Here is a 17,639-nt window from a genome sequence, read left to right as displayed (position 1 = left end):
TAGCACATCAATTGCGGCTCTTGGGTAATGGTTTTGGTCTTCCAAATAAGTTGAGATCACAATCTTTTGTTGTTGTTTCCTGCCTGGCTGAAAAAAAGTGGTTTCACCCTCAGTCTTTTCTAGACCACCTAAAGACAACAGACAAGCAACCTGACTTCCCCATGTGCAACCTCTGCCAAGTTGCAATCTCCTGAAACAATAGGCTAACAGGGGCCAGTATTGCAGGAGATGGAATAGGCCATCCCACACCTCTATCTGAGAATGACTCATAAAACCACTAGCACTCAATTCCCTCAGCATTATACCCTCTAGCCCCAACCTAGCCAAACCAGGTGGCAAAATGAAAAATGGAATGAAATGAAAATCAGGACTATCATAAATGTAAAGCCTCAAGTATATTTTAAACCCCATTTCCAATTCATTTAAATTAACAGAGGTCAGGCAACTTTCTTATTCAAGCTGGGTTATTCTTACTGATTTACACTGAAAGCAGTGGGCCACATTTTTCCACTAACATTTTTTAAAAAAGAAAAAGAAAACTCTGACAAAAGAACATTCTAAAACTCAGTAGAGAATATGGAAACTGCTTACATTAAACTTGGCCTCCTAGAATAAGTAATGAAGGAAATTACCCAGTTATTTGACCATGGAAAACAACCACTTATATATTATTACAGATTATGTAAGTTTTAAATTAAAATTGTTTTATCTACCATAACATTTTTCCTAAGTGTTTCACAAAGAATTCTAGTACAAGAGAAAGGCAAGTCACCCCTAGATCTCTTCTTGAATATGTTCACTTCTTTAAATACTTCCATATAAAAAAATCTGAAAATTCCTTCCCAAGGTAATAAGAGCAAAGTAATAGCATCTACCCCCTAGGCTTGGCATTGCCGTCTGACTAGAAGGGTCTTCTGAGAGACTCTCATGGTTGGTCCTCTTTGGTCAGTTCTCAGTTCACAATGTAACCCTCTCCAAGAGGCCTCCCCGACCACCTAACATGAAACTGGGCCCACCCAGGTCACTAGTATTTAATGCTCTTCTTCATAACATTTCTCTGTGTAACTATTATTGTTGTCTGTCTCACCCCAATGGAATGCAAACACCATAAAATCAAACTGCATCAGTTATCTTTGACCTATCCCAAAACAAATCCTTAATGATTACTGGCAGGATAAATGAATGAATGAGTGAATGAATAAATTAATAAGGTGGCAGTAAGAATTTCAATATGTATCTATGGAAAACACTTTTTTATAGTTCCTAGCAAATAAGCATCTATCCCAATGCCATTTTGAAGTTTTCTAATAAATAATGAGCCATTGTGCACTCATAATTTTGCACGAATTATCTTTCTGATTCCTCAGTGCCTCCTGTTGTATTGTGGATAAACATTTAGTGGCACTTATTGAAAGGTGTAATGACAGGCTTTCAGGACAGAGAGAGGAACAAAAAACAGTATTTGTTGATTTCCAAAATTTATACTCATGACCAATTTCAAGCTGTCAATAATTTAAAAGCAGGAACACAGAATTCCTTTAAAAAATGTAGTAGGGCCCTCCCTGGTGGTGCAACAGGTTAAAGCACAGCACTAAGAAGCTAAAGCCACTTCAGCATGAGTTCGATCCCCACCTGCCCTCGAGGTGACCACATGTGTGGCAGACCTCTCTTGACCCGCCCGCTGCTCCCTTCAGCAGTGTACTTTGTTGATCTGCCTGATCTGTTCCCTGCTCTGTCTGTGGTGAATCCTCTCACCACCCCTGCACCTCTGGCTTATACCCCAGTTCTGTATGCAAAAATAAAAAAAAATTGTAATAAATGGCTCTCACAAGCTACTATAATCCTTCTCTTGGGAAGGTGCTTTCAGACTTCTATGACTTGTTTGTTGAGCTCAGGTTTAAAAAGAGGCCATCTTACATAGAGATGCCTTTTCTACTTTCGCCCTTTAAACAAAGCAAGATAAGGGCTGTCCATCAACACTGATCTGATGTTGAGAGAAACTGATTGGATGTGTTGGACCACATTTTCTGTACCAAGTCTGTGAGCAATTAGGCTGACATTTAAAGCTCTAAATATAACCTACATCCAAGCCAGACCATTGTTAGGACCAACCAGTCCCATGAAACCATAAGTAAATTGTGTTTTGATCCACTTAAATGGAGGTGTCCACACAATATAATCAAAGCACCATTTATTAAGTGCAACCAGTGAGCAGAGTCTAATAGTAGAAGAATGATTCCAAATGGACCATAAGACCTCAACAAAGAGAGAAAGTGAATGTTGTAAACAGAGGTTCCTCTGCCGCCACAGACTGAAGATGCAACATGATTCCTGGCACCCCAGATAAAGCAAGAATTTTTCGCAACTATAGCAATCATTAACCACAATTTTGGGATGCAAATTTTCAAAGTCCACAGTCACTATACATTCAAGTGACATCATATCAGTAATTACTACTTCTCTTCTGCAAAACAGATGGAAAGTCAATGAAGTAAGAGGGGAAGAAACTAGCTTCTGCTCCACTATATTAGCATCAATTGCTGGATAGCAAATTGTCCTAAAATTCAGCTACTTAAACACACATTTATTATCTCACAGTTTCTGTGGATCTGGAATCCAGGCACAGGTTAGTTGAGTCCTCCGTTTCACCATCCCTCAAAATGCTTCAATCAAGCTGGTGTCAGCCTGGAACCTGTCACCTCATCTGAAGGTCTGACTGGGAAAGGATCCACTTCTTAGTTCACTACTGGTTGTTGGCAGTTTTCTGTTAAATATGTGTGATGGAGTGAGGGTCTTATTCCTTGGTGGGTGATGGCTGAAAGCTGTCCTCGAGCCTCTCCACATGACATCTTGCTTCATCAAAATATGCAAGTTGAAAAGGCAATAGAGTGCTAACAAGATGAGAGTAACAGTCTTATGAACCAAATCACGGAAGTGACATTGGTATCCCATTACCTTGGGAAGCAAGTCACTAAGGTTCAACCTATACTCAAGGGGAAGGCATAACAATGGTATGAATTCCTTGAGTAGGGATCTTTGTAGGCCATTGTAAAAGTCTCCCCACCATACTCACTTGACTGGAGTATGGATAACAGACCAGGCCCTATAAAACATTGCTTTGGCATTTCAATATGAAGCCATGTGGTTTCCAGCAGGTTGTTGAGGTCCCATGGAAATTAAAAAAGGGAGAATAAGCAAGAAGGATATTCACTGTGAAGACACATGAAAATCTTTTCAAGTGTTCTAAGCAAAAAGCAATCCACATCAGAGAATTGGGAGCATCTACACTAGCAAGCCCCAATGTGAAAGTCATGTTTTCTGAACAACCAAATGACTCACAGGAAATGCTATGCATCAAAACAGGTATTTAATGCCAGGAAGTAGTTTGGTCTGTAAGCAAATATCTTTCAGAATTGTTATTTATAGCTATCGAATATTATAACTATAGAATATTAATGCCATTTTATTGCTTCCTATTTTCTGTGAGATCTGTCTCCCACATTTTGCCTACATGGTATTTTTAAGATCTACATCCACTGTAGTGGCAAGGAACTGCTGTAAAATTTTCAAATCTTGGCTATCATCCACATTTTTTCAAAGTTTTATCCAACCACATATTCTCAGATACCTGAGCATCCAACATTCAGTGCTGGTGGCAAACAGGGGCCACCTCTAAGAACTTGATGATTTCACTCACTATGTACAAAAGGAACACTCAGAAAACCCAGAACACTCTGTCCTAGACCAATGTAGATGCAGACAAAGATTATCTTAAACTAATAATAAATGTTGAAAACCATTCTTCACATTTAACCATTCTCTCCAGAAATATCCATGTTTTACTTCTTCAAATACCTCCCCTAATTCAATTATCAAAATATTGGGGCTCATTACTTTGCTAATCACCTATGCAATATGTTTGATTGATAAAAAAACTAAAACTTAACACTGTACTTAAAAGACCATGACACCAAGACTATCTGTAGAAGAGTAATTATAAACTACCTTGAAGCTGATGTGCACTATACATCCTTGGGTCCTAAAAACATGTGGAATAGAAATGGGACATTTATTGAGAGAGAGAGAAAAAACTAATGCAAAATTATAGTTTAAAGAAGATGGGACCACAATGCAGATGACACAGGGAATTTTTCTATAACTACAGATGTCTTTCAAGCTATGAAAGTAACTTGATAATATATCTTAACTGGTATTACACAGTCTGGGATACCAGAGTGAATGCTCTTACCTCTCTAAGATGTATGTTTTCCTTCTCCTTCTGGTCTAAGATCACTTCTAAGTGGCTGACCTGAGATTCCGCCTCTGCCATCCGCCGTGTCCGTTCATTGTCATCCTCGAGGCTTTTGGACGGCAAACCTTTACTTTGCAACATCTCAAGAAGCTTTTTAATGGATTCATCCCGGGCATTAAGGGTCTGTTTCTGTGTTTCAATTCTCAGCTCCATTTCTTCTAAGGTCTTCCTCAAAAGGAACAGCTCCTTGGCCTGTCTGTCATGCTCGGCCTGGAGCCTCCGGAAGTTCTCCTCAGTCAGTTCGATGGTGAAGTGCTCGGCACCCCGGTTTCCACTCTCTTGCTGCAGAAGGTGGTTGAGGTCTCGCTGGGTCCGCAGCTCATCCTGAAGGGCCTGGATGGTCAGCTGCAGGTGCTGTAATAAAAAAAAATAAAGACAGAGCAGGAGAGGAGAAAGAAGAGGGACAAATCAGTGCAAATGCCAACATTATGTGCTGCTACCCACTATGAAGATGAAATGTTAATAATGAGGTCCAGAGAGCCCGCTGTGAAGTCCTCCAAAGTGACTTCAGAAACACGGGATAGAACATGGAGTGAGAGAATTAATTCAATGATGCTTTCTGAATGTCTTAGGAGAAGAGAAATGCACACATACACAAACAGTAGATTAGTGTCAGTCACAAGGGATCTCATACAGCTACAGAGTTTTAATTTGGGAAGTGGAAAGGGTTAGAGGGAAACTTTCACAAACACATCTTTTCTAAGCCTACAGTGCTCCAGACTCAGTATTCCGTTTCCTAAGGTGTTCTTTATTCTACTATCCATTTTTTCCATGATCAATGCACTTCCATTTAAAAATGAAAATAATAGCATCCACTACAAGTAGACACAAACGAGGACTTTAGTTTTTACAAATAAAGCTGTGAACAGGTTTAGTAAACAGGATTACTGCATCTGCAAGCAAAAGGGAACAAACACAGACAGAGACAGACACATTCAATCACAGGAGGTGGTGAGACTGTGCAGAGCAAAACAAGCGAGCTGCAAGAGTGGACAAACCTTGGTTCTTCTGGCATCCAGTAACTGAACAGCATGGGAAATGAAAAAAAAAAAAATGAAGCAAAAAATCAACACAAAGAAAAGTCCAGTGCAAGCAAAGGATATTTAACAGAAAGAACTTAATTAACATAAAGTACCTTCACAGAGAAAAGAAAAGAAAAAAGAAAAACAATTTCTTATTACAGCAAAGACCCATAAGCTACACAGACTCTACAGTGCTGAGGCTTCAAAAATGTGATATAAGAAAAAAAGCAAACATGAGCTTTATTCCATCCCTTTTCCCCCCTAATTCTCAGTAACCCAGGAATTCTGAGTCCAGGATATGTTACCAGATTGGAAAGCACAACATTGAGAAGGACCGGACTTAGATAATCCACCTTTTTAACCAACATCAGGAAAAAGGCCTGGGAAGCAAAACAGTTAGCAGTTGTGAGAAAAGAAAGCCTCGCTTGGAGACAGTTGGTGATTCAGCAACATCTTCCCTGGAGAACCAATCCCCAGGCTGGTCAAAGCAGGAAATCACAAGACTGAAGGCATTTTTAGCCCCTAACAATCCAGGAGGCTTCTAAAACACCAGTTACTCATTCCCCCACCAAACATATACTGCTACCTGTGAACCAGACACACTGCTAGGCATAGGAAGCAAGATGGACAAAGGCATAGCTTCTGCCTGCCAGGAGGTCATGGGACTATAAGGCATGGATAACATCATGTCTTAATTATATAGAGTAGTCCACATTTTGAAAGCTTTCTTTATTCTCACAGCTGGTGCCCAGAGGTCTCGAGATCTTTCTCAGTGTGGCCTACCCCCAGAAGTTAGCGCTGAGTGGTGTCCTATCTTGATTACACTCTGTGGGTTTCTATTTCATCTTCCCATTTAGGAACACCCACTGATAAATTCCTAGAGGACAAGGAACAAGTACTCTTTTTCTAATCTGTGTGCACAGTGCTTCATAGAATACCAAATGCAGAGTAAGTAACTGGCATGCATTTAATGATGGGGGTTATAAATCCTTTTTTTTTTTTTTTAATGAAAGTAACCCCTGCAAAATGAAAAATGTAGCAGCCTTCAGAATGTCTGTGAAGTTGTATAACCAGTAGGCAATATATTTTAGAACATTTAACATTATCCCAAAAGAAACCTGATACCCTTTAGCAGTCATTTCCCCAGTCTCCCTCCCTACCAGGTCCAAGCAACAATTTACTTCCTGGACTTGCCTGTTCTGGACATTTCATATCACTGAAATCATGTATTCAGTGATTTCTTTTTAGCATATTTTCTAGGCTCATCTATGTTGTAGCATATATTATTTCATTTAATAACTGAATATCATTCCGTTACAAGGACATATATAGTGTATTTATCCATCCATCAGGTGATGTATACACAAATATTCATGGCTGCATTATTCCTAGTAGCCAAAAAGTAGAAACAACTCATATATCAATCAACCGATGAATGTATAAATAGCATATGGTCTGTCCAACGTGTATGAATAATGAAAGACCATTTCGTCATACATACCAATGAAGCACTGGTAGGCACCAAAACACAGGTGAATGTTATGCCATGTGAAATAAGCCAGCCACAAAAGACAATGTTTGACCTGAGTCCATTGATATGAAGTGGAAATTTAAAAAAAATAATAAATAAAATATAAATTAGTGACTAGGAAGATTGGGGACATGGGGAACACAGGATGACTACTAACGACTACTTCTTTCTGGAGTGATAAAAAAGTTTTGGAATTAGATAGTGCTGCGGACTGTACAACTTCATGAATTCTAAAAGTCAATGAATTTTACAGGTTAGGTGGGTGAATTTACAGGTTAGGTGGGTGAACTGTATGGTGCATGAATTATATTTCAATAAAGCTGTCATTAAAAAACAAAGTGGGATTATAAAATAATATGACCACTATCCACCAGCTCACTCCCATAACCTTAAAGCACATCAAAACCAAGCATCCCTCTCTGTCAGTCCAACATGCACTCCCACAAAGCTTCTTAGAAACAGAGGATGCAAATGTGTTCAAGTCATGTAAATGTATTTGATGACGACAGATCTTTGTTCTGTGAAAGCAATTTGGATTTCTGAGATGCTCCAAACTTACTTGTAGACAAATAAGATGAATCAAGATATTTAGTCTGGAAATCATCTTTTCTGAGAATGAATAAAAATAAGGTTGTGTTTCCTAGACTGGCCAGAAGGTAAGTCCAAAGTAAAACAGCCAAAATGCCTTGAGCAGAGAGACAGTGATAGTGGAAGACAACTCTGCAAGAGCGCTGCCCCTCAGGTGGCCAAGTTGCCTGTCACTCTGCAAAAATAAAAATAACCACAATTCCCAGCTCACAGAGCCTGTGCACAATAATCAAGACAAAGCACCCTATGCCCAATATGAGAGTGAAGGGAGGGGACAAGGTGTGGTGGAAAGAAATTAAAACAAAAAAGAAAGTAGAAAAGAATGAATGCCTTCAAGAACAGAAGGAGGGAGAATATAATGGGAGGAATACTGGTCCGTTTATCCGTTCAATATACATTTGCCCAACATCTCTCTCATACTCAGGGGAAGGGGAAAGGAGGAGGAGGAAGGAAGGGGGAGGGGAGGGAAGGGAAAAGGAAAGGGAAAGGGAAGGGAAGGAAAGGAAAGGATCCTCATAAGTGCAGAGCAGATGCAACCCAGTCTAGAGCTGTGAGAGAACACGTCAGATGAAGAACCACCATATGTGAGGTTATGAAGATCAAAAGAGTCAGCCCTATAAAGAAAGATGGGAAGAAAAATAAAGAAAGAGGGAAAGGGAAGAGAAAATGTAAAAGCCCAGAGGCTAAGACACACAAGACCCATTAAAGAACAGTAATAGCAAAAATCTATATGGGGCTTAACACATGCAACACACAATTCCAAGCTTTTTTATCCTTACAACCACTTTGCAAGGTGGCCACTATTATAACCTCCTTTTAACAGATGAGAAAATGAAGACACAAAGTGGTAAAATAGCCTGCTCCAAGTCATCAGGTAACTAAGTGGTACATCCAGGTGCTGATCCATGCATCAGAGCCCAAGACACCCTACTTGAACCATTACACCACCTGGTATCTGAAAGATACAAAAATTTCAAGAGACTAGAAAAAAGAATGGAGGGGCAGGAATTATGAGAGCAGACAAGTAATCGATTATGAAAAACATAGCAGCTTTTAACATTAAGAAACAGCCATCCTAACCAATTGGTTCTTGGTCACAGGTTGGTGTGACAGAAACTTCCAGTTGTACATTTAGCATTAAGAAAATCTGTTTTCTAGGCAGTCATTTTATTAGTCATTAAATTACTCCAGCATGATCAAACAAAATATGATTATCAACCTAAAATTTATTGTTCAAAAATTTCTCTAATCCATGTGTCATTTTGCTTTCATTATCTCAATTTAAAGATATTTAAAATTAAGTAGAAATTTCCTTGTTCCTACAAAGGGATCTTGAAAAAAGTACATGTACCTTACAGAACCTTATCATCTTTCTACTTCATATACTTGAGAATCGGGAGGGGGTAGGAAGAAATTATTCGTTCTATCTCATGGCAGTAGATTCAATTCAATCATGTTCCAAAAATCATTTAACTGACCTCTATCTCTAATTATATATTTAATATAGATAACTTCAATTTTAAAATACTAGAGTATTTTAGCAAATAATCTGATAGCATACTCTCTGTTCAAGTTTTCTTACTTGTAAAAAGATGAATAAAGTGAATAAATACATAGAAATGTCTGGAAAGTACCAGGTACAGAATAATTATATCAGTCAGGACAGGCAAGCATACTACTACGACATCAAAAAAAAAAAACCCACTTTCCATGGGTCTGTCACAGAATTAGGGCTCTTAGTTTCAAAAACCTTACAGAATGAGCTCATTCACTTCATTTTACAAATTAGAAATGACAGGCCCAAGAGAACATATATACTAACAAAGATAGAACCTTGTCTTCAGGAATCCAGGACTCTGTCTTGGTATATTGTCCAATAATGTTAAGAGCACACAAAAGGGAGTGGTTTTCCACTTGGACAACTTAAGAAATGGCAGTGGTGTCTCCTACAGTGAGGATAAGAGATAATCTATCATTTCGCTTCCACATCACCAGGTCCTCTCCAATAATTAATAGCAAAGGGCACTCCAAGGGCAGTTTACTGAGACCTCCTTTCTAAGTCCTTGGAATTTGACTATCAGCTATCAGGAGACAAGCTCAATAAAAACTAGCCATAAATACAATAGCAGTGAAATTTCTGGCAAAGCCAAGTCACCTTTCCCAAGAGTCCAAAGGAAATAAAAACGATGTACAGTTTCCAATTCCCTTCTTCCCAGATCATTCAAGTACTTCCATACAAATTATCTCCCCCTCTCTCAACCACAAAAGCACATTTCTTTTAAGACAGTCACCCACACACCTCTGGATCAATTATCAAGAGCATTCATTGCAGCTAGTTCCCCACAGCAGGTACCTACAAACCAGCAACCTGGAAAAGCTATACTGTAGAGCCCTCTAGAATCTCCCAACCATCACTGTAGTCTCAACTCCCAAGGCTCTACCTTCTCTTCCATCCCACAGCACATGAGGAAGAGACACCTCCTGCCATCTGCCTGCCTCTGGATAGGGCAGTAATCATCTTCTGACCTCTCCTGTCTTGCCCACTGCTCCGCTCAGCAGTGTATTTCAGTCAATTTGTTTATTCTGCTCCCCACTCTGACTCTGGTATATCCTCTCACCCCACCTCCCACTTCTGGCTAATACCCCAGTTCTTGTATGCATAAGTAAACAAATCTTAAAAAAAAAAAAAAAAAAGGAAAAGAAAAGGAAAGTGAAGGAAATTCACAAACTCAAAAGGCAAACTCCCTTAGCCTTAGCTGCCACTGAGGACACCCGGAGGGAATGGAGAGAAGCAAACAACTGTGAGAGCTGTCCTCCACCTCTCTCCAAGGTCCCCTTGGGAGAGCAAGTGGATGCGGCACATTGATCACAGCGCTGGCCTTTAACCCAGTTCTTTTTAACCTTTCCCCAAACACACACCTTCAGCTGCATACTTTGAACTCTGTCCTCTGTCCTTGACTTGTCTCTCTCCTAACATCAGCCTCATGTCCAATCCACAAAAGGAAAAAACTTAAAATCATTGATCTGTCCTTTGAACATAGGTTAACAGAATGCAAGCTAAAGAGATGAGTATATTCAATTAACTCCAAGTCACAGACAATAAAGGAGATGATACCTTCTATTTCTGCTCTTACATATGCCACATTTTCTCATTGGCCCACCCCGTACACAACATCCAGATAAAAGCAAATATATATCTTTCAAAGCACTGCAATGCTTACAAGAAAGAAAAAGAGAGAGAAGATTCTGAAGGATAAGTTCTGGGTCAAATTTGCTTTTTATCCCAAATTTAGTATAGAATAGGAGCTCAATTAATAGTGAGTGAAATATGAAAAGAAAAAAAGAAGAAATATGAAAAGAAAAATGAGAAGACCAGAAGGGAAATTGTCTCACCAGAAAGTCACGGAAACAAAGTGAGGTGAGCAGGTTTCCATTCCTCTTTGCTTTGCTATATAGTTAGGTTGGGGGGAGAGAGATTATGCCCTTGACCTTCTCTCCCCTAAACTCAAAATGCCTCACACCCACGTGCTCACTCATCTGACAATACTGCCCAAAGCTGCCAGCACCACGTCTGCTTCACAAGAAGATAGACTGGGTTGGCCTACGGTTTTCACTGCAGTCATATTGTTAATAGACACAGGCCAGTATCTAAAATTGAGGTCCCCTTCAGCCAATTCTAAAGTCTCCCCTGTTCTAAAGATACTACAAAACTTCGTCCTGAACACAACTCTTATAAACTCCCAAAGTCACTTAACTTTGAAAAAAGGAGAACAATGAAAATATAAGAAACTAAGCCATATTTGAGTTTATATGGAAAAGGGGAGGAGGGAGTAATATACTTCGCCTTGGCCAACTTTTGAGAGAGTGACTTCCAATAGCTACTGGAGTCAGAATCGAATCCAGATTTCAGAATGTCTAAAACACAAAAAGGTAAATAGAATGAAAATATAATTATATATGTATGATGTGCATGGAACACACAATTATTTAAATAGGGACTAGCCAGATGTTTAGAATCTACTGTGTCTTATCCCCAAACATGGAAAATATGAGTTCCTGGCAGATTTGAAAAAAATCTGTGACCTTAAGCTCTTTTCCACACTATAGGGAAAAAACAAAAAATGATAAAGTTTTGTACTATAAAGCAGTTTAGGGTTTCATTGCTATGAAAGCTGTCTCTGAGCTATATAAAAATATGAATTGGCTTACACTCAAAAGTCTTGAACTTTTTTTTAATAAATCCATACTCTTTCTCAAGGAAGGGCTTACCATAACTCTTTCAAAGAAAACAGAATCTCTTTGCAGACAACTTGGCCTGCTCTGCTTCTCCTGTGACTTTATTTTCCTATTTATCATTTTCCAGTTTGTCTCTAATCAAATTTTAAGGGCAGGTTCTCTGATCCCTTTTTCCATAGTCCCGTATGCAGGATACACAGCTCTCTTCAGGACTCCAAACCTTCCACGTGTCATGTGTGTGAAAAGACAAACAGCAGATGCTGACTAAAGACATGTGGCCCCAGCGTGCTGGGGGGAAACTGCACTGCTGAGAAAGGTATAAAAAAATTTACATTTATATATAGGGTCCCAGGTTTTCTCCTTTAGGGTAGGAGAAGCACCCAGCACTAATTAAAGGACATTGATGGGTGATTTCCAAAAACACGGAGCACTGGGACCATGGGTTATTCACACAGGAGCATTGTCAGTGGTATCTACAGAACCCACTTTTGTTGATAATATGTGAGTTTTTGCCAAGATTCATAACACTAAAAACAGAATACATGGGAAAGCCCTCTTGGCAGTTGCTTTTGTAAGCAAAGAGGAGTTCTGGTTTTCATTACTGACCAATACTATAAGGTGGCACAGTACTGGAATATTGTACTGAGCTGAGAGTTAAGGACTTAAGTTCTAAATCCAGTTTTGCTACTAACCTATGATAAGATCTGGGGAAAATCAATTCACTTGTCTTGGATTGTAGGAACAATGGTGAAAAGTTGGATTTTGAATCCTCTATCTGCCTGTAACACCCTTGTAAAAATCATCTAAGCACTCTGAGCATCAAACTATCCATCCAGAAATAGATGGTACTAATCACAGTTAATTCACAGGGTTTGCACAGACTACATGAGATGCTCATCCAGTAAGTGAACAAGTTACCATAAACCCATCACCTGGCTTACTGAGGCTCAGTAAGCATGTGCTATAATCCTTACCATAGAGGCAGAGTTAGTGGATAGAGTACCAAAATTAAAGTTTCTCTCCTCCCTCCTCCCATTCGGGCAAGGAAAAGAAATGAGCACAATGAACATAAATTTTGACCATCGAATTAGTGCAACAGTGAGAAGGAAAATGCTAAGCACTTTGGCATTTTTCTAAGTAAGAGAAAACAGGAAACAGTTGTTTTAAGGCCAATTCAAAGATGGATAAAATTGATTTCCCATTAAGTGGCCTATGAATAGCCTTACATGGAGCGCAGGAACAACTACCATTCTGTCCTGAAGGTCAGAGTGCTTTTCCCCACTATAAGCCCATAGAATGTCAGCAAGGAAAAAGCAGTGGCAACCCCTGCTGTCAACACAGCTCTACCTGGTACAGTTAACCAAAAATTACAAGAAATATTTGTGTTTTAAATGTACTTAGAAAGGAACCCAAAACATGTAATCATAAAAGCTATGGTTAAAACTGGAAATTTTTCCATTACTAATAGTCACCACCACTGGCCGTTGTGACAGGGCATTTCATCTTGTTTCACAAAGCTTCAGTGTAAATGACTTTTTAAAATCTTTAATGTAGTTTTTACCCTTTCACCTTCTTCACCCCTCTACATGTTCATTTAATAAGATTACTAACCATCAAATTATTTTTAAAACAGGTAAAAAGTTCTACTTAAGTTTATATCATTTCAAATAGCTTGGTGGGAGGCATTTTGAAGTACTAATCTTTACACACACTCTAATCTACTTGGTTTCCTTAGTCACACTCCAGTCCTAGCAATACAGAGTTTTCTCATAAATACTCTCCTGCTCCTTGAGTCAGCTCACCACAGGGAACGGAGAGTAACTGGCCTCCAAGATGTGTGGAGCATGGTCCTTGAGTTAGTAGCACCAACGAGACCTGAGATCTTGCAAGAAACTTGGGATCTCACTCCTGCAGGATCAAAATCTGCATTTTAACAAAAGCACCCAATAATTTGTGAGCATATGACAGTTTGAGAAGCACTTTTCTGGATGTGACAAAAAAAGTTTCAGCCTTAATATTCCTTAAAAATTATTTGGTCATTGAAAGGTGAAGAAAAGTATCATGAAAATAGTAGTGTATTACAGTCCTAAGAAGCACACTGAAAAGTCAGCTTGTGTGATTAATAAAATCTGAGCAAAACATAAGTAGTTCCTTAATACAAGACCATACTAGATAAACAAAGATTATTCATTCACTATCTCATTTAAACATAATTGAGCTTATGTTATTTGACAGACATATATATACTAAGTTTCCTTTCCAACCTAAAAAACAAATCTGCCAGGTTAAATACAAATAAATAAATGTTATATATTTAGACATAATTATATAGGCAAAATATATTATTGTAATATATAATAAAAATATATATCATATGTAATTATATATGCTATTTATTTTTAATGGCTCTATAATATCTGAATTTTAATTCTGTACTTTTATTTATTGCTGTCATTATTTAACCAATCCAAGGAAACCTTTAAAAAGTTTGAAATGTCAGTACCAATCTTTACACGACTATAGCTGTATTCATTTCTGCTTTTAAACAGCATTTTCATATGCTTTTCAATGCTTTCAGTTGAATTTTAAAAGACTAAGCAAACTGAGTCTAAGATGAATCTTCTTTGAAAAATTACAATTTAAACAGCATGTAGGGAAAAATGACTAATGTAATTTCTAAGTGGCCTAATCATTCAAATTCTTTCCTTTTTGTTAATGAAGTAGAATCAAGGCATATCCCTTCCTGTCTTCCTCTGGTGTGACGGTTAGATACCCACTGCATTATATATACAGTACCTATGGTCTTTAATATTACATCTATATGTATACTTACAGAGAGAGAGAGATAAAATGAATAAATATTATGCCATCCCCCACAAGCAAAAATATGACAGACAAACCATAGGGAAGTAGCTTGAATAGACAAGATAAAAAGTTAGAAGAAAATATATTAAAATAGAAACTGCTGGGGCAGAGGGATGGCTGCTAAAGAGTATAGGGTGTGCAGTGAAAGTAATGAAAATGTTACAAAATTAAAGAGTTGAGAGAGTTGTACAACTGAATACATTAAAAATCACTGAACTGTATACTTTCAAAAAGGGTGATTTTTATGATATATGAATTATATTTCAAAAAGGCTGCTAAAAATAATGGAACGTGGGAGCATTATGGAAGGTTTCCTTTTTATTTCTCTTTTTTATTTCTTTAATTTTATTTTTTATTATTATTTCCTTTTTATTCAGTAAATATTTTTCCAAGAAAATATTTTAATGCTTACTGCTACAGACTGAATATCTTTGCTCCCCTAAAATTCATATATTGAAATCTTATTCTCAATGTAATGCTATTTGGAGGGGGAGGGGCCTTGAAGAGGCAATCGTGTCATAGGCAATCATGTCCCTCATATGTAGCATTAATGCTCCTATGAAAGAGTCCCCAGAGTGCTCCTTGGCCCCTTCCACCATGAAAGGACACAGTGAGAGAAATGAGCTTTATGAGCTAGGAAGTGGCCCTCACCAGGCACTTTTATCTGCTAGGGTCTTGATCTTGGGCTTCCCAGACACCAGAATAGAGAGAAATAAATGTTTGTTGGTTACGAGTCTCCCAGATGATGGTACTACTAGGTTAGTTAATAGACTTGCCATGCAAACAACAGAGAGTGATATTTTTGGATAGGCTTATCTGATACTTATGAAAGGAGCTGGTACCACTGTCTTCTCTTCAACTCCATTAAATGTGGCAAATTAAATTCCTCTGCAGGAAAACTGAGCCAAAAAAAAATGAAACCAACCTGACCTATCTTAAACTAAAGAAGGGAAAGATATCAGAGTATCTCCTTGAAAGCAGCAGCAATTGTGAAAACAGGACATAAGAAAAAGGATATGGGATGCAGCAGGAATCTCCATGATAAGTTTGGGCCTCGCTTACAATGAGTCCTTGCTCCAAACTGCAAATACCAGAACAGAAGCTGCAACTGTCTGGCATGAGCCAGGTGTCCACTGTGAATCAGTAAGTTGTAGCAGCTGACCCTGCCCTTTGGGAGCTACTCCAAGAGATCCATTTAAAAGAAGAGAGAGACCCCAAAAAGGATATACAGTGTTGTTATGATTCAAGATAAAAAGAAGCAAACTATGAGCAATAACGCTTTGGTTCTGTTTATTCAAGTGAGGAATTTCTAAAGAGCAAATTATTTAAGATCAGGTGGGTGAGCCTTAGTTAGGATATAATCGTGCCAGTTCAAGCTTCTGACATCCAGGAATAGACATTCCTTAAGAGACCAGGAAAACTTAAAGAGAATTACAGGCTTTCAGGAAAAAAATAAAGGAATAATTGGTTTGACAGTAAAATTCCTACAGATTGGATTGGAATCACCTCAAGAGTGTCTTTGTGGTCAGACAGCCTTAGGCTGAGCTCCAGCTTCAGGCTCACAGCCTGGGGCAAGGTGGAGGTGGGGGTGGGGGGCAGTGACCAAACAGGCTACCTCACCAGCTTCAGGCTCACAGCCTGGGGCAAGGTGGAGGTGGGGGTGGGGGGCAGTGACCAAACAGGCTACCTCTGTTCTCTGATCTAAGTTTCCAGCGTTCTTAAAAACATTGTCTAATTATGGACCCTCCCTGGTGGTACAACGGGTTAAAGCACAGCGCTATGAAACAATCACAGTCACTGCAGCACAGTTCAATCCCCAGCCAGGGAGGTGACCCACATGGCATGTCAGACCTCCTGACCCGCCCACTACTCCCCTCAGCAGTGTATTTCAGTCAATCTGCCTGTTCTGCTCCTCACTCTGTCTCTGGTGAATCCTCTCACCCCCGCCCCAGCACCTCTGGCCTGTACCCCAGTTCTGTATGCATAAATAAATCTTAAAAAAAAAAAAGATTGTCTAATTATTACTAATCACACACATATCTCACAAAATGGTGGTAAAGTAAAGCAGATAGTATATCAGATACTTAGCAAGTCCCACTCCAACCTACAGAAGCTATCATTTTTAAAAGGCACTGTTATTAGTATGCAAACCTTCCCAAATGTAACATAAAGAAATAAAAATGAGAAAATAAGTTTGGCTGTGTCACAGCCAAAATAAAATATTTAAACTACAGGAAATTTTGCACTTGGCTACGTCAGGTGTTAACCTTTCAATGGCAAACAAAGTATTTTGAAAGAATAATCCTTGATTTTGCCACAGCTGGCATATGCATTTTAAAGAGATAACAAATATTGAGAACAGAATCAATGAATGGTAGTAATAAAAGGAATCAGAAGATATAACTTTTGCTTTTTTTTTTTTTATAGGAGGATAATCTGAGGCCCCGAGTGGGTACCCATTTTCCACCCCAAGTCGCTGCAGAGATGGCAGCTCTGCTAATGATAAAGCTCAACCCCAAACGCACAGCACACTGCTCTGTCCTGATCTTTTCCTTCAAGCTCCAGACAGAATCTTATTTGGTCAATGAACTGCAGAAGAATCCATTACCACATAATTAGCATCGGAGCATGTGCAGAGCTGCCATGAGCCAGATTTCCACCCCGGAGACAAACATCTTTGGCCCAGATGCAGCCCTCTGACCACATACCACTGAGGGTGCAGCTGCCATAACCACACTCCATACCCCAAGTTCCAAGACTTCAGGAGTTGGAACAGATAATTAATTCCAACTAGGATGAAGTAGTTCTTCTTTCTGAAAGGACTTCAGAAAGAACACCTTTAAAAATGTTTTGAAAGATAATGCACCCTTCTACCTAAGGACTTATGGACTAAGCTTTTAGAGGAATTTGTTTCCCAAAAAATCTGTGGAATACATGTTGTCAAGAATGATAGGGCCACTTAGGAGCCTGAAAATGATAATGATAAGTGTTAAGAGATTCTTGTTATCATTTGCTAAGACAAAGCAGAAACTAAGGGGGAAAAAGGAATGGTCCTGGCCCTCCCTGGTGGCGCAGCGGGTTAAAG

The 17,639-nt window shown here is 38.9% G+C and overlaps 1 protein-coding gene across 5 annotated transcripts in view; it reads right to left on the bottom strand.

Annotated features, from left to right (window-relative positions):
- ERC2 (ELKS/RAB6-interacting/CAST family member 2) overlaps nucleotides 1-17,639 on the bottom strand; it is a 782,253-nt gene that overhangs the window by 637,608 nt on the left and 127,006 nt on the right. For all 5 annotated transcript variants that reach the window (XR_001145038.1, XR_001145039.1, XR_001145040.1 and 2 more), the window contains one exon: nucleotides 4,250-4,666. Coding sequence is in view for 2 of the 5 variants with exons in the window: in XM_012720433.1 (XP_012575887.1) it covers nucleotides 4,250-4,666 (417 nt within the window). In the remaining 3 variants the exon portion in view is untranslated. The remainder of the gene's footprint in view (nucleotides 1-4,249; nucleotides 4,667-17,639) is intronic.

This window comes from Condylura cristata, unplaced genomic scaffold, assembly GCF_000260355.1.
Source record: "Condylura cristata isolate star-nosed mole 26May11 unplaced genomic scaffold, ConCri1.0 scaffold00004, whole genome shotgun sequence".
Taxonomy (NCBI): Eukaryota; Metazoa; Chordata; class Mammalia; order Eulipotyphla; family Talpidae; genus Condylura; species Condylura cristata.
The sequence above is the reverse complement of the archived record's forward strand: the minus strand, read 5'-3'. Positions and strand labels throughout refer to the sequence as shown.